Raw genomic sequence first — 14438 nt, 5'->3', positions numbered from 1 at the left:
AGAATGTCCCTAATTAGCACTAATCATTATTACCCACATCATTAGATTCAACCCTGATTCTCTCCTGACCAACCTTTTCTCAGTGCTCTGGATTCACTTGTGGACGAGAACTCTCGTGGAGGACACAAAGCTGTCATGTGAGGGACATGTTGATGACATCCCCCTGGAAGCAAGTAGGGTGATGTGCTGCCTGTACGCTCTTCATGAACTCAATTGCTCACTGGACTTGGGGAGACCTGGTTCCTGTAGCTCCCAACCTAGACCCCGAGGCCCTGAACACAAACCCAGTCTGACTTAACCGTTTGAAGTGGTTCCTTGATATAATCCTCGTCACAGAGGAGGGGACACTCACCCCTTCCCTGTGTTCTGGCCAGAGCTGAACTGAATCAGAGGGTTTCACAGGAAGCACTTTCAAGTTGTTTAATATTGAAACACTTCATCAAGGTTGTATCACACGAACGCAGAGTAGGGCTTATAAAATTGTCATCAAATTGTAATGAAAATAGCAAATGATGCATTAAAATAACAAAGATCTCTTCTTGGCCTAAGATGAATTATAATTCTCATCTCCACACTAATGACAGCTCCTCCAAAGACCGGTGACAAGACTCACCTCTGTCTCCATCACCAGGTCTCCAGCTGGTGCCTCAGACTCTTCTGTCTCCCTCTTGTAAGGACGTCTGTGATGACACGGGGCCCACCTGGATCACCCAGGATCATTTCCCATCTCAAAATCATTAACTTACTCCCATCTGCAAAGTCCCTGTACCACGAAAGGTGACATGTTCCCAGGATCCCGTGACATCTTCAGAAGAGCAATATTCTGTCCACCATGTATAATTTTCTTTTATCTTTACTTTACTGAACTATCTTATTAGCTATAATAGCTTTACTGAACTATCTTATTAGCTATAATAGCTTCTGAGCTGACGGTCTTGGATGTTCTATGCAGTTATCTTCTTCAAATAGCCAATAGTGTGACCATTGGCAATTTGCTTTAAAAGTTATACTGTTTGAATATCTTTTTACCTAATTATTTTGCTCAGTGTTAGTTCTTCCCAACTTAATTTTAAATACTGAAATGGTAAAACACACAACAAATGCGAATAGAAATATAATAGACACAAGTGCACACACTGGTATTTTATGCTAAGATTTTACCATATTTGACTTGGAACACTTTTTTAAAAAAACTAAACATTCTAGGATTCAACGAAGATCCACACTTTCCCATCTCTTCCTCCCTCTCCTGAGAACAGGTATGCACCATTCTGATGCACATTTCTATTGTTCTATATTTTTAGAAATTTTCCCTGAAAGATCTTGCTAGTTTTTTTCTTTTTTTCACTTGAAGTCAGCTTGGGATTTATCTTTGTTGATGTTCATTTATCTTAATGACTTCATGTTTCACAGTACAAACCAACCATGATTTCTTTACCTTTTCCCCAACTGAGGGGCAGTCAGCTGTACCCACAATTTTGCTTGTGTTCCATGACCCCCTGTATACATGTGTCATCTCACACACATACAAAAATATCTGGAAAGGATCCACCTGAGTGCAGAAGTGATGTCACGGGGCCAGTGACATTTTATTGGTAAGAATGTGTTTTCTCGGGCAGCCTGGGTGGCTCAGTCGGTTAAGCATCTGCCTTTGGTACAGGTCATGATCTCTGGGTCGTGGGATCGAGCCCCACTTTGGGCTCCCTGCTCAGGGGGGAGTCTGCTTCTCCCTCTCTCTCTGCCTCTCAGAGCTAGTGCTCTCTCACTCTCTCTGATGAATAAATAAATATAAATCTTTAAAAATATGTATTTCTCTAACTGCTCAGGGCAGGGATTTACATATGCCCATTAGATTAAGCTTGTCAAAATTTTCAAATTGTTAACGTTTGTCTCTTACTCTCAGCGGCACCTGTGTTCACTGATGGTGTGTTTGTCAGATGACTATTAGCAATTTTGTCAAGTTGTGTCTATATATTGGAAACTATGTTGCTGGGTGTCTAAACTTCCCTCTTTAGACCACAGTGTGAGGCTTCTGTCTAAAAGAGAACTTGTCTGACATTAAGGTAGATACCTCAGGGTACTTTGGTCTTACACTATTTTTAATTTTTTAAATCATTTTTAGGATTGAATTTTAGAGATGGATCTTCTAAACCACATAAAATAATTTAACGTGTTAGTTGATGCGTCTGTATGTGTGAACTATGGGTTTTTTAACTGGCAAATTTTATTTTTAATGTTTTCATTTTGCATTTTATTCTTCGTTTCATTTTAATCCCCCTTTCCTATTTTCTACTGGATTTCCTTATTCTCCATTTTTCCCTTACTGATTTATCGGCCTGTAAAAGTTTCCCTTAGGGAAGAGCAGGTGTTTTCTAGGTGTTTTCTCATCCTGTTTCGTATCTGCTCTTTAGGTAAAGGACTGAGGCTGTGAACACCCTCAGTCTTGGTCTGAGGGTGACCTCTGACTTCCCCACTTGCCTAACAGTTTAGCTGGGTATGGGATTCTAGACTGGAGATTACACTGCCACCTCCGGGCGTCTGTGTCGGCTGCTGCAAGTCAGGCTACCTTCCTCCTTTGTGGGTTATCCGGCCTTTCCCCTCGTAGGCTACTTGTCCACAGTTCCCCTGTCTTTGCCATTCCCATGTGTCCCTAGCTGCGGATTTATTTGCACGTAGCATTAATGGGTCTTAGTACCATTCCCAATTCCATCAATTCTGTAAACCTCCCCATCAGTCCCTCATTGTTTCTACAGCCCCTTTATCTCTCCTCTGAAATCTTCCAGTCAGATGCCGAACTTCCTCCTGTGGCTCCTCAGTGCATTTCACTGCTTTTACTTCCCCGTCTCTCTTAAACTCCAGCTCTGCACCCTCCGCTCCTTGACCTGCCCATCAGTTTTCTCAGTTCTCTGACTACAATTTTTTATTTCTAGAAGGTCTGTTTGGTTTTCAAACCCACCACGGCCTTTTCTTCCTTTATCTTTAATCCTTCTGGCTTCCTTGTTTACTAGCTCACCACTCATCCCAAGCCTCTCCAACTGTGCTTTGTAATTTTCCACTGTAGGCCTGGTTTTCCTGCGGGAACCCCTTCAGGACTGGGTTCCTGCAACAGGCAGTGCCAAATTTTCATGTTTCATGTTTTCTAGGGCCTGGGATTCCCTGAGAAATTTCCCGTCATGTAAACTGGGTTTCCTGAGGTGTGGGTCCAAGTGTGATTCCTCATGGTAGTGGCTTCTGTGCTTGCCCCTCTGAGCCAAGGTTCAGGAGAGGGCTGTAGTTCCCGGGTCTCCTGGCTTGTTGCCAAAGGCTCACCTACCACACTCAGCTCTCTGCACCTCCCGGATTCCCTCCAGTTTGACCCTGAAACCCAAGACTCCTGCTGCAGCTGAGCCTTCCAGAACAGCCTCTGTAGCAGAATGATCATTCAGAGGCCTTATTGAGGGAGTAAGAAGTGTAAATTCTTTCATTTTCCTAAAGGCAAATTTGATTTTTGTTGCGATTCCTATTTCTTCTGATTGAAGGAAATGTAATACCTCCGATTCCAAGTGAAATTGTAACACGAAGGGATTTATTTATTCCTGTGATCTCAGCCGGCATTTCCCCTCCTGGGTATTCTCTCTAATGAGCATTTACACTCAGGGCCGGGGGAACGGGTGGGGGGTCTTCCAGCATCACTGCTTTGGAGAATCTGATGCACTTGCAGAAGCCCATTGCCCACCCCCAGCTTTTGTCAAGGTGCCCAAGACTTCCTGGTGTTCCTTCTCCTCTGGAGTCCGCGGATACACCCAAAGCCCCTTGGGGACGCCGTCTTTCATGGCTGGGTAGCCCATGTCATGAGCAGTGACACCTGCAGTAGACAATTCTTTGTCTCAGATAAATGAAACCACGGGACGTGCTCCAAAGCTGCAGACAGAGTGGAACCACCTCAAGCTGATCCTGCCCAAGGCCGTCACAACTCTGCCTCCTGTCTCTTCTTGGCTCCTGGGCATGCCTCCTTCTCGCTTGCTCTCTGCAAGCTCATCTCTGCAGTGACCTCTTCTACTGATCCTCATGGAGCATTTGCATGCAATTTAAGAGGGAGGGTGGCCACGTTACTTTGGTCCACCGCTGTAGCCACCGTCAACTCGCTGGGGCCAAAATGAAAGCCAGAAAGAAAGTTCTTTCAAGGTAAGGTACAGTGCTGCCCCGGCCCTCGGCTTTATTCACGGGCACGCATTTAAACTCCCGGCTTCATTTCTCTTTTGTGCAATATATGGGGTTTGTACTAACTTTTGCTAAGCTCTCTTCTAGCTCACAAGGCTCCCTCTGGGTGCGCCCCCAAACTTCTCCAGACACGACCAAACAGCCCAAGTGGGGCGAACCCAGACAACCAAGGACCTGGCTGACAGGTCAGCCGGTGCCCCACAGCGGGAGAGGGAGGACAGAAGTCTTCCCACGTCATCGCCAAGAGTGTTTCTCCTGCTGCACAGCACGGTGACTTTTAACAGCCATGCTAATGGACTCCGTGGCCTTGCTGCCCGGGCCAGCTCTCGGCTCACCCCTAACTCCGGACAGCAGCGCCGAGTCCAAGCGTGAAAACACACTGAAGGCAGAGGCAACGGGAGAACCCGTCACCGTGGGACGCCACGCCTGCCTCGCAGACAGATCAGTGATTACCGTGTGTGTTTGTTTTTTTAAAGTCTCTGCTGACCGCCCACATGTCCGCAGACTTGGTCAGATTATCTAGGTGTCTGAGGAGTCCCTTGTTTCCCAGGCCACGCTGACTGGTCTGAGAAGGAGACAAGGAAAGCCGTGCACGCGAAGGGTCACAGGCCACAGGGCTTTGACTGGGGGGAGATAAAACAGACAACCTGCCTGGCTCGGCAGGTGAGGAGGAGACCCAGAGAGCCCCCCGGAGCACATAAAGGGCTCTTTTCTGGGGAAAGCATTTATGGGCCAATAAATCAGCCGGGGGCAGGGGCAGTGCGTCACTCCGGCTCAGACGTCCCCGCTGAGCTGTCTAGTGGTCTGCACAGAACCAGCGGCAGATGGGGGCAGCCGGGTGGGATAGACGAGCCCAGGAGCCACGGGGACAGGAGACGCGTGCGAGAGTAGGAACGACGGGCACCAGAGAACGTGGGAAAACAGGAGCAAAGGAAACGTGAGGTCCCGAGGTCCCATGAGTGCGTGCAAACGTTTGCACATTCGGAGGAGGGTGTCTGTCCTGTCATGCGGTGAACAGTGGCCCCAGTGACGTGTTGGGGCCTAATTCCTGGAACCTGAGAATGTGCCCTTATTTGGAAATAGGGCTGCGGCAGATGTAATCACATTAAGATGAGGTCATGTAGGTGGGTCCTCGTCCAAGGGCTCACGTCCCTATCAGAAGAGGGACATCTGGGCATAGACACACAGAAAAAACCATGTGACAACAGGGGCAGAGATGCGAGAGATGTGGCCACGAGCCCAGGAAGTCCACGCCTGGTGGACATCTGGCCTCCAGAACCGGGAGACTGATTTCTGTGGCTCGAGACACACTGTCTGTGGTTCCTGGGTACGAGAGCCCTCGGAGGCTACAGCAGAGGGGGAGGGATGGAGGAAGGGAGGAGCCGGCGCGACAACGCTGTGCAGTCTGGCCACGTCCTGGACGGTCCACCCGGCTCTGTGGGCTCCTGGTGGCGGGAAGGAGCAAGGCAGATCTGTAAGTGCCCCCCCTACCCCGGGGAGCGGCACTGAACTCAGAGCCCTTGACCCTGTGTCTGCAACACGGGGTGAGCTCTCGACGTCACCCGTCAGCTTGGAGCCCTCACGCCTGCAGCAAACTCCAGGAGACCATCACACGCACACATCGGAAGTTCCAGAAACGCACCCAGCACGCACGCTCATCAGTCCCTGCGTCCTACAGGAGTCGGGAACCCAAGGCTCATGCAGCAGGGCAAGGGGCCTCTTCGCCGTGCCAGCGCAGGGCTCTGCTGATTTTTCTGTTCCCTCTGCCTAGGGGGCCTGAAGTCAGCGCACGGCGCCGCACGGCAAATGGCAGGGGACGTCTGCCCCGTGATTTAGGATGCCCTGGGGACAGGAGCACCCGGGGTGTGCTGGGAGAGGCCCGGCCGCGCCAGCCCAGCAGCACCGCCCTCAGGCTCTCAGAAGCGATCCACTGCCCACAAACATTCCAAAGCACTGATTTTACAAAACCCAAGACGTGTCACAGATGTGCTTAAAATACAGCCTTGGAACGCAAGAGCAAACGGCAAGCTTCAGTAAGTGTCACGCCAGCCATAGCGAGTGACAAAACACCACCCACCATCTCACCAGTGTGTCTACGCAGCACGGAAGATGGGCTCCTGGCAACACCCACCCGGCGCTGGGGCGGCACTCTCCCTGGAGCCCGCGGGCCGGCTGCAGGCCTGTGGGGACGGGCCCTGGCACGCGAGAATTTCAGGCAAACTTTTCAGCTGTAAGTCACCGTGTCTGTCGTGTTTATTCCCTACATGGGCTTTTTGCTCCGGGATTGGTCTCAGCTCCAGCCACAGACCCTACATACGTGAAGCGCTCTCTGTGGTGCAGGAGATCTGAGCACAGACGCCGTCTACACTCGGACCTCATGCCCAGATCCGAGTCTGCTTGGAGGATGCACCACGGTTCTCTCTCCAAGGGACTGGCCCAGTGGCCGTCTTCACCCGCCGGAGGTTCTATAGAGATGGGGCGGGGGGGCTCACAAACACCGACTGGAGTAAGGAAGTGGCTCCTACGGTCCGTCCAGCTGTTCTGAACTTTCTGTACGATTTCAGCCAAAAGGGCCAAGCAAGGACGCTCCCCGGAGTGGCACAGAAAAGCACGGGGACTAGCGAGTCTGGCATGGCCAGGCCGACTCCTGAAACTGAGCGTAGGAGGAGGCCAGGGGAGCAGAGAGGAAGGGCAGAGTGAGCGTCCTTTTGTGCAACAGCATAACCCGAGAAGAAATAACATCACACGAAGGAGCCAGAGAACAAGGCCATAAGGGAACGACTGGGGTCCCTGAGGCTCCCCATGGCCATTCTCGGGGATCCTGTCCCCAAGGGGTTGCTAAGGTCCTGTCACCTGGAACAGGGGTTCATGCTGACGGTCACACCTGCCACACAGCATATGCCTCCTGCCACTGCTGCCTGGGTGGGCACCGCACACCGAGACCCCGTCCCTCCGACGACTGGGGGCACTTGGGCATGCTGTCCCGTTGCAGTGTGTACACACACACACACATGCACCGGCACACACACAGACACCTGCATGCACACATGTACACACAGACGCACGCAAACATTCAAGCACACAGACACCTGCACACACAGACACACATGGATGCACACACATGTGTGCAAGAATACATACCGAGACACACGCACACAGACACGCAGGCACACATGCAGGCACAGACACAGAGACACGCACGCGCGCACACGTATGTGTGCAGAGAGACGCATACACGCACACACGCACACACACAGGCACACACACACACCTACACACACACCTGCTTCACCAGGGAACCCGTGCAGACGGTGCTTCTGTGCTCTGGAGAAGGGAAGGCGAGCTTCCCAATGCCTCAGAGCCATAGACAGGAAGCAGCCCCGGTTTTCACACAATCTCGTGAGGGTTAACAAAAACAGACCGGAGGCCGTCGGATCTCAACTAAGCAGACGGCAGCTGTGGGCTTGAGAAATTGCTCGAATACCAAAAAGGAGGACCAAGCAAACCACCCAAGGCACAGAACCTGACTTCTCCATGTTTGGAGCCGGTGGCCCGGTGGGAGTAAGTCCCGTGAGCGCTCCCCCACGGGCACTTCCGCGCCTCGGTCAGCGAGGGCGTCTTCCCTCCAGGGGACCTGCGGGGCCTCCCACCCCGCAGCCGCCTCTGCCCCCCACGCTGCTGGAAGCACAGCTGTGTCTGGGAGGTGCTCCCCCCACCCCAGTCCCTCTGTCCTCTGGACCCAGGCCGGGCCCCCTGGAGGCCTGCGCTCTGCACCTGGGCGGGGGCGGGTGGTGCTGAAACGCGGCCCCCCGAGGAGCACTGCAGTCCGCAGCTGAGCTCGCGCTGGACGTGGGCTCACATAGGCGCGTGTCCACGCCTCCTCAGCCAGTCCCACCGCCCTCCCACCGGCCCCTTACCTCCCTCCTATCTTCCCTTCACTCTCTCCTGCTGCCCCTTCCACAGTCCCTCCATCACCCTCCAGGCCACCAGGGCGATCGTTTCAGAGCGGGATCTGGTGACACCGCGCCCCAGGCCGGAATCGTGCACAGTGGAGAACGGCGCTCCCCAGAATAGAACGGAACATTCTTCTCCCACCTGGAGAGCTGGGTGTGTCCTACCCTGGGCTGCCCAACGCAGCTTTCTGCGGTGAGGGAATGTTCTAGATCTGTGCCGTGACGGGTTAGCCACATGCGGCCGCTGAGCACTTGACATGCAGCTCAGAGGACTGAGGAATTGGAATCTTAATTCTATTTAATTTTAATTGATTTAAATTTAAAGACCCACACGTGGCTGGTGGCCTTGGTACTGGGCCATGTTGGTGTAGCCCCTGCTGACCCTTCTGCTACCCCAGCCCTTCCTCTCCGCTGCCCCAAGACACCGAGTTGTCTTGACCTCAGGGCCTTTGCACGGGCACTGCCAAGGCCCCGGACACCCCCCTCCTTGCCCGTCAGCTCTTCAGCTCTCAGAGTAACATCCTGTCCTTTGCCAAGATGCCCTCCCCTTCCTTCCAGCTGACCGCATCCCTGTCTCTTCCTCCGAGCCGCTCTGTCAGGGACTCAGGATGCTGACTCCCCAGTATGGAAACCTCAGGAGACAGAGGCCACACACAATGCTGCTGGGTTTTTGGGGTCCCTGGCATGCGCCTGGGCCTCACACAGCAGCTGGTACAGAGGGCCCGACATGGAATATGTGTGGGCCATCTGGACTGTGGGCTAAGTCAGCCTTTTGAGAAATGATTTCAGAATCGAAACCACCAAAAACTATTTTCCTTCTTAAGAAATGTTTCTCGAGACCCAGGATTCAGAGCACAGGCCCTGCTCCCCAGGGACGCATCCCTGTCCTGATGGAGGCCTGCCCCTATGAGAACCCTGGGTCCCTGTGAGGTCACAGCGAGGTCTACACACCGTCACCATCAACAGAGCAGGGAGCCCGGTGCCCTCGCTTCAGCCAAGCGACCCCTCAGCTCACCGCATACGCTGGTGAGTGTTCCGGAGCCTGGAGGGAGCTAAGCGCCCCGTATGACTCTGGAAGCCTCTCAGGACCTGCAGGGACGCGTCAGCCCCTAGACTGAGGCCAGCGGACATGAGTCCCAGCTGCTCGACGCCCAGAAGTCCCCACCGTGGACACGTGGAGGAAAACACCTTCCTACGGGGTCATGGGACCCTCGAATGTGCCGGCCCTAAGAATTTATGATGGCTTTCTGGTCTTCGAATAATTAGAGGGCTAGCAGAACTAAAGCGAATGTTTTGATAGACAGTCCTTAAGCTTTGAACCGAGTGTCCCCAAACCACGTATCTGAGAGCTTAGAGCCCCTTGGGGGATGGTCTTTGACGGTGGACGTTTGGGGGCATTAGGTCACCAGGGCTCCCCACAAGGGGGATCAGCGCCCTGATAGGGAGAGCAGCCAGAGCACTCTGTCTGCCGCGGACAGCAGGAGCACCCATCACAGGCCCGGCAGAGAGGCCTCCCCAGAACCGACCCTGCTGGGCTCCCCACCCTGGACTCCCGCCACCAGCACTCTGGGGCACGAGTTCCCGTTGAGGTGTGCACCCACGTGTGGGGTCTTGAGATGGTGATCTCAGACGACTCGGGGACGGAGGGTAGAGCAGGAAGGGGGCAGGCTCCCCGAGGAAGCGGGCTGTGTCAGAAGAAACGTGTCCTATTGACTCTGCCACCCGGAGAGGCTGACAAGGTGTGCCCTGTGCCCACAGTGACCCGGACTGCGACCCATGGGAAAGGCGCGGCACGAGACAGAGAACTTGCCACTAGTGAGCCTCCCGCCCACCTGCCACCCGCCCCATCTAGGTGATGAGTGACCCCAGGAAGACCACCTGTCAGCAGGTGACAGTGGCCAGACCACGAGTCCAGCTCCTCAGGCTCTGCTCGGGCCCACGGAGCTCCCCACAAGGCCACTGCCTCTCTCCAGCGGCCACCTGCTCCCTCTATGCCCTGTCACCTGCCACCATCACCTTCCAGCTGGCTCTCACGACAGTGCAGCCGCAGGCAGGCCACCACGCCCCAGGTCCGCAGCCACCCCTCCAGGACAGCAGCCACCCCTCCGGGACAGATGCCCACCGCGGGGGGCCTTTCTCGTGGGACCCTGAGGATGCTCTCGAACACCTGCCCCCCAGAGCTCCTCACACTTTACCTTTCAGAGTTGGAAGGGGGCCGTCCGGTCCGTCCAGTTGTCCCAAAGGGTCACTCGGGTCAGGCGCCTCCAGGTCCCCTGGGCAGAAGAGCACAGCACGACGTCAGTGAGAGCTCAGGGCAAGGCCTTTCTTCGGCTTCCCGAGCAGAGACAACGGTGTTCTAGCCCAGCTGCCCACTGTTTCCAGAGCACCTGGAGGCACGGGGCCCTGCGGTAACTTCCAGAAGGCTCCTGCAGCGCGGGGTGTGGGACGGAAGCACCAGGGATCCCCAGGGCGGCAGAGCGCGGACACTGCAGCCCGTGCTGATTAAGTGCGGAGGACGGACACCGAGCGCCATTCAGGGCAGGGAGAGGTTCGAGCACTGGTGGGCGAGACAAAGCCCCACTGTAGCCCGTCTGCAGGCCGCCCCCCGGACATTGGCCCCGCAGCTCCGAATCCACCCCGAACCACAGAGGCTCCCAGGCCGCTCCTTCCGCTCCCGGCTCCTGGGTCTGCTGGCGGCCGGCACCACGGACAGATGGAGCCACGGCTGCGAGGACAGAAGTGTGTCATCCTACAGCACCAGCAGCCCGCCCCGTAGAGACGGGGTCACAGGAGCGACGCCCCCAAACTCACCCACACCCCGCGCAAGTGCGGATCTGGTCTGCTGAACCCGCAGCACCGCACAAGGAGGTGGGCGTCCATCCCTGGGTCCTGGGGGAAGGCAGGATGGGCACGACACACGCCCCGGCCCCATGTCCCAGTGTGGCTCCTGTCCCCTTCACTTTCAGACTGTCACCTGGCAGCCCGGCCTTGACCTGCTCCCTCCTATCGGGGGCGGGGGAGGGTGGGGGAGAGCCGGTGACGTCAGGGGTGGCTGTGACAACACAGCCCGACGGACCCGGGTTTGTGGCGTCAAAGCCGACCAAAGCGCGAGTGTCCACACCGAGCATCACGTGGTTTAGAAAACAGGAGATCCTGCCCTGGGACACACGGACGAAGCTGACGGAAACAGCCAGACGCGGAAAGACCGACCCATGGTCAAGTTCAAGTCAAGTTCACAGGCAGAAAGCGGATGGTGCGCCCCAGGGCTGGGGAGTGGGGCGGGAGCCAGTGTTCAACGGGGACGGCTTCATATGGGGGAGACCGACGGAGCAGCTCTCAGAGTGCACAGCGACGGTCACAGAAGCGGGTGGGACGGGAACCCTTGCATCGTGTGCGTCTACCACCGTGGTTTTAAAAAGTCCAGAGGACACAGTTTATGATTCGATACAGATGGGGCTGCCCCACTGTGTCTCTCAAATGAGAAACGAGAGCGGACAAAGCAGCAGACCCTCCAGGCCGCTCTCAGGGTGAAGCCTTGCTCCAGGCAGCTGAGCTCTGAAAGCGGGTTCGAGCCGTCCGCAGAGAGAACCAGGTGCACAAGGGCCCTCTAACTGCTGAGCCGAACGAGCGTGGGCCGGCGGATCCAGGAGGGCACCGGAGTCACTGTGCCGATCCGTCCATCCCACCAGCAACTGCATCACAGGACGCACCGGCGACCACGGACCTGCGCCCTTGGGCACCAGCCCCGGCTCCCAGACGGCCAGTGAGAGGCTGTCTCTGCCCCGGCCCGGGCTTCCCGTGGCCACTGAAGGTCGGTTCCCTCTTCCTATCACTGCCAGTCCAAACTCCGCCAGCCGTCCCATGCCAGCTCTCGTCACACGTCCCCAACCAACCCCTCGGAAGTACCACCTGATTCTCTGAGACGACCCCCCAAACGGCGCGTCCCTCCCAGAGCAGTTGTAGCATTCTCCCCTGACTCGTGACCCAGCCCAGGGGACCGTAAACAGCGTTGGACATTGGGGGCTGCGTCCCGGGGATGGGCAGGAGCTATACGAGCCAGTCGACGCCCCCGTGCTCACTTCACACTCCCGTTGGGTCCGCAACGGCAAACCGGCACCTTACACGTACCGTCCCTCAGCACCGAGCAAGGGCAGAGAGGCCGCAGGAAATCACACACACTTGCACTTGTACACACCCTGGGAGAGGCGTGGTGTGAAGCAGTCAAGTAAACACACAGCCCGAAGACAGGGGAGCACGATTCGCCCGGCCGCACCGTGGAGGACGCCGGCTGCTCCGGGCGGCTCCCAGGCCCGAAGCGCGGACCTGCCCCCCGCCCGAGGCGCCGCCAGACCAGCGCACTGCCTCGGGGAGGTGCCCAGACGATCGCAGCGCTCTGCTGGCCCCGGGGAAACGGGGAGGTTCTGTCGGAAAAGGTCGTGCCGGTCAGCACGGAAACGGGGTTTGATTTCTCGTTTCTTCCAGCCCCCAGCTTCGCCCTCAACAGTTCTGTTAAGATTCAGTCAAATTCAGCGCGGGCACTTTGGCGGCAGAGCGCCCGGTGCGTGTTGGAAACACAGATGAAATTTCAAGGCGCCCACCAGGCGGACCCCAGAGGCCCCGAGACAAGTCACGTACGTGGATAAATGCGGAACGGCCCACGGCCCTGGTCCTTTGTGCGGACGCCTGTAGTCTGAACACAACCGGGCCCTGTTGCTGCTTCCCCCCGAGAAATAAGGAGCCCATTGAGAGTCTGAGGTTAGAAACCGCCGTTGTCCTGCACAGCAGCAAGTCGGACGCCACACCTCCCAAAACGTGTAAGCCAGATGTAACTGGGCCAAATGCGAGCCTGGGGACAGGTGACAGGTGACAGCACGGGCCCGCATTTCCAGAGATTCCAAAGGGTCTCTCCTGCCCCCCAGAAGGCTTGCAAACACCCCCAAAAATAAACACAAAACAAAACCAACTAGATGGCCACAAAAACTCTCCCCCAGCCCATCAAAATGTCACTATTACGTATCTGGCAGAGCCAGAGGAGCACTAAAACCATCGCTGGTGTCAGGTCGGCATGATTATTAGCCCCTTACTCGTTTTTTTGTTTTTTTTTTTTTTTTTTTTTTAACATTTAGAGAAAGGAGAACACTTAATATGAGTCAAATTTCAACGTGGCTGGTTTAATACAACGATACGTGACATGTATAGTTTGGTTCCTGTCAAAATTACCCTTTAATGCCAGGAAGCAGAGACCCGATACAGAGTCCAAGGAAGCAGAACTGCACGGATTTGGGGTGAGAATAATGAGCCGGCCCAGGCACGCCTGTGACGGATGGACCACACCCGTGATGGAAGGTTTAACACGAGGGGAGACGGGGATGCACAACACGGGACCTCGTGACACCCCCGCGGCTCCTACAAACCTAAAACTACCGTCCGTGGAGAGCTTAGTGGAAAACGAGTCCGCGTCCCGTCACGCGGTCCCAGCCGGCCACCAAGGCTCAGCAGTAAAGAAGGGCTGGGAGAGCCGGTCGACCTCCCGCGCCCTCACATTCCTGACGCCTGATTCGGCCCGAAGCCAGGCAGGAGCGCGGGAGGCGCAGGAGCGCGGGGCCGCAGACTCGCTGGGTTGCATCTAAGCCGCGCAAAGACCCAGCGGCGGCTCGGACTGAAGTCACTTGGGAGAAGCTGGGTTTTGAGCTGGATTCGGCCTTAATCGCCAGGCATGGGGTATCGGCTCTGAACCGGGAACTCGGGGCGTGTCCTTGGCCGGCCGAACCGGCCGCCGTCTGCAGGGTGACCCTTCGCCAGGACTCACCGCTGGTGTCTGGTGACGCTTGGTTAGTCGTCCAGGTTTTGGGGCGGAGGGTGGAGCCCAGCCTGCCCCCAGGTGGGGAAATGCGTGGAAACCGCAAACCGGGCCCCGGTCACGCGCAACATCTCCTGGGCCGGCTCGCAGCACGGGCCTCCGATGGGCGCCGGGACGAGCTGTCAGAGGAGGAGTCCGTCCCCACAGAGCTGGCGCACGGGCGTGCTCCGGTTCGCAGGCTCCTCTCCACGAAGACGCGCTCATTAGCAGCGGAGACACCATTAGGCAAGAATTTACTAATGAAGGTCGACCCACGCTCTTGGACTGGGGTCCAGGCCGCCCTTCTGTTTGGGTCCGCGTCTCTCAGAATGTTGTTACTCACACTCCCCACCCACTAATCTCTACCTGTTGATCGGAATCAGGAACACTTGTTGTGATTTAATTGGATGTACTCCCGGCATATCTAGACAACTTCAAAGCAGGGC

At 55.9% G+C, this 14438-nt stretch overlaps 1 protein-coding gene across 1 annotated transcript in view; it reads right to left on the bottom strand.

The window, feature by feature from the left end:
• ROR2 (receptor tyrosine kinase like orphan receptor 2) overlaps nucleotides 1-14438 on the bottom strand; it is a 160962-nt gene that overhangs the window by 28149 nt on the left and 118375 nt on the right. The window contains exon 2 of the mRNA XM_032866404.1: nucleotides 10349-10426. Within this exon, the coding sequence (XP_032722295.1) occupies nucleotides 10349-10426 (78 nt within the window). The remainder of the gene's footprint in view (nucleotides 1-10348; nucleotides 10427-14438) is intronic.

The sequence above is a fragment of the Lontra canadensis genome, unplaced genomic scaffold (genome assembly GCF_010015895.1).
Source record: "Lontra canadensis isolate GAN:19392208 unplaced genomic scaffold, GSC_riverotter_1.0 scaffold31, whole genome shotgun sequence".
NCBI lineage: Eukaryota > Metazoa > Chordata > Mammalia > Carnivora > Mustelidae > Lontra > Lontra canadensis.
The sequence above is the reverse complement of the archived record's forward strand: the minus strand, read 5'-3'. Positions and strand labels throughout refer to the sequence as shown.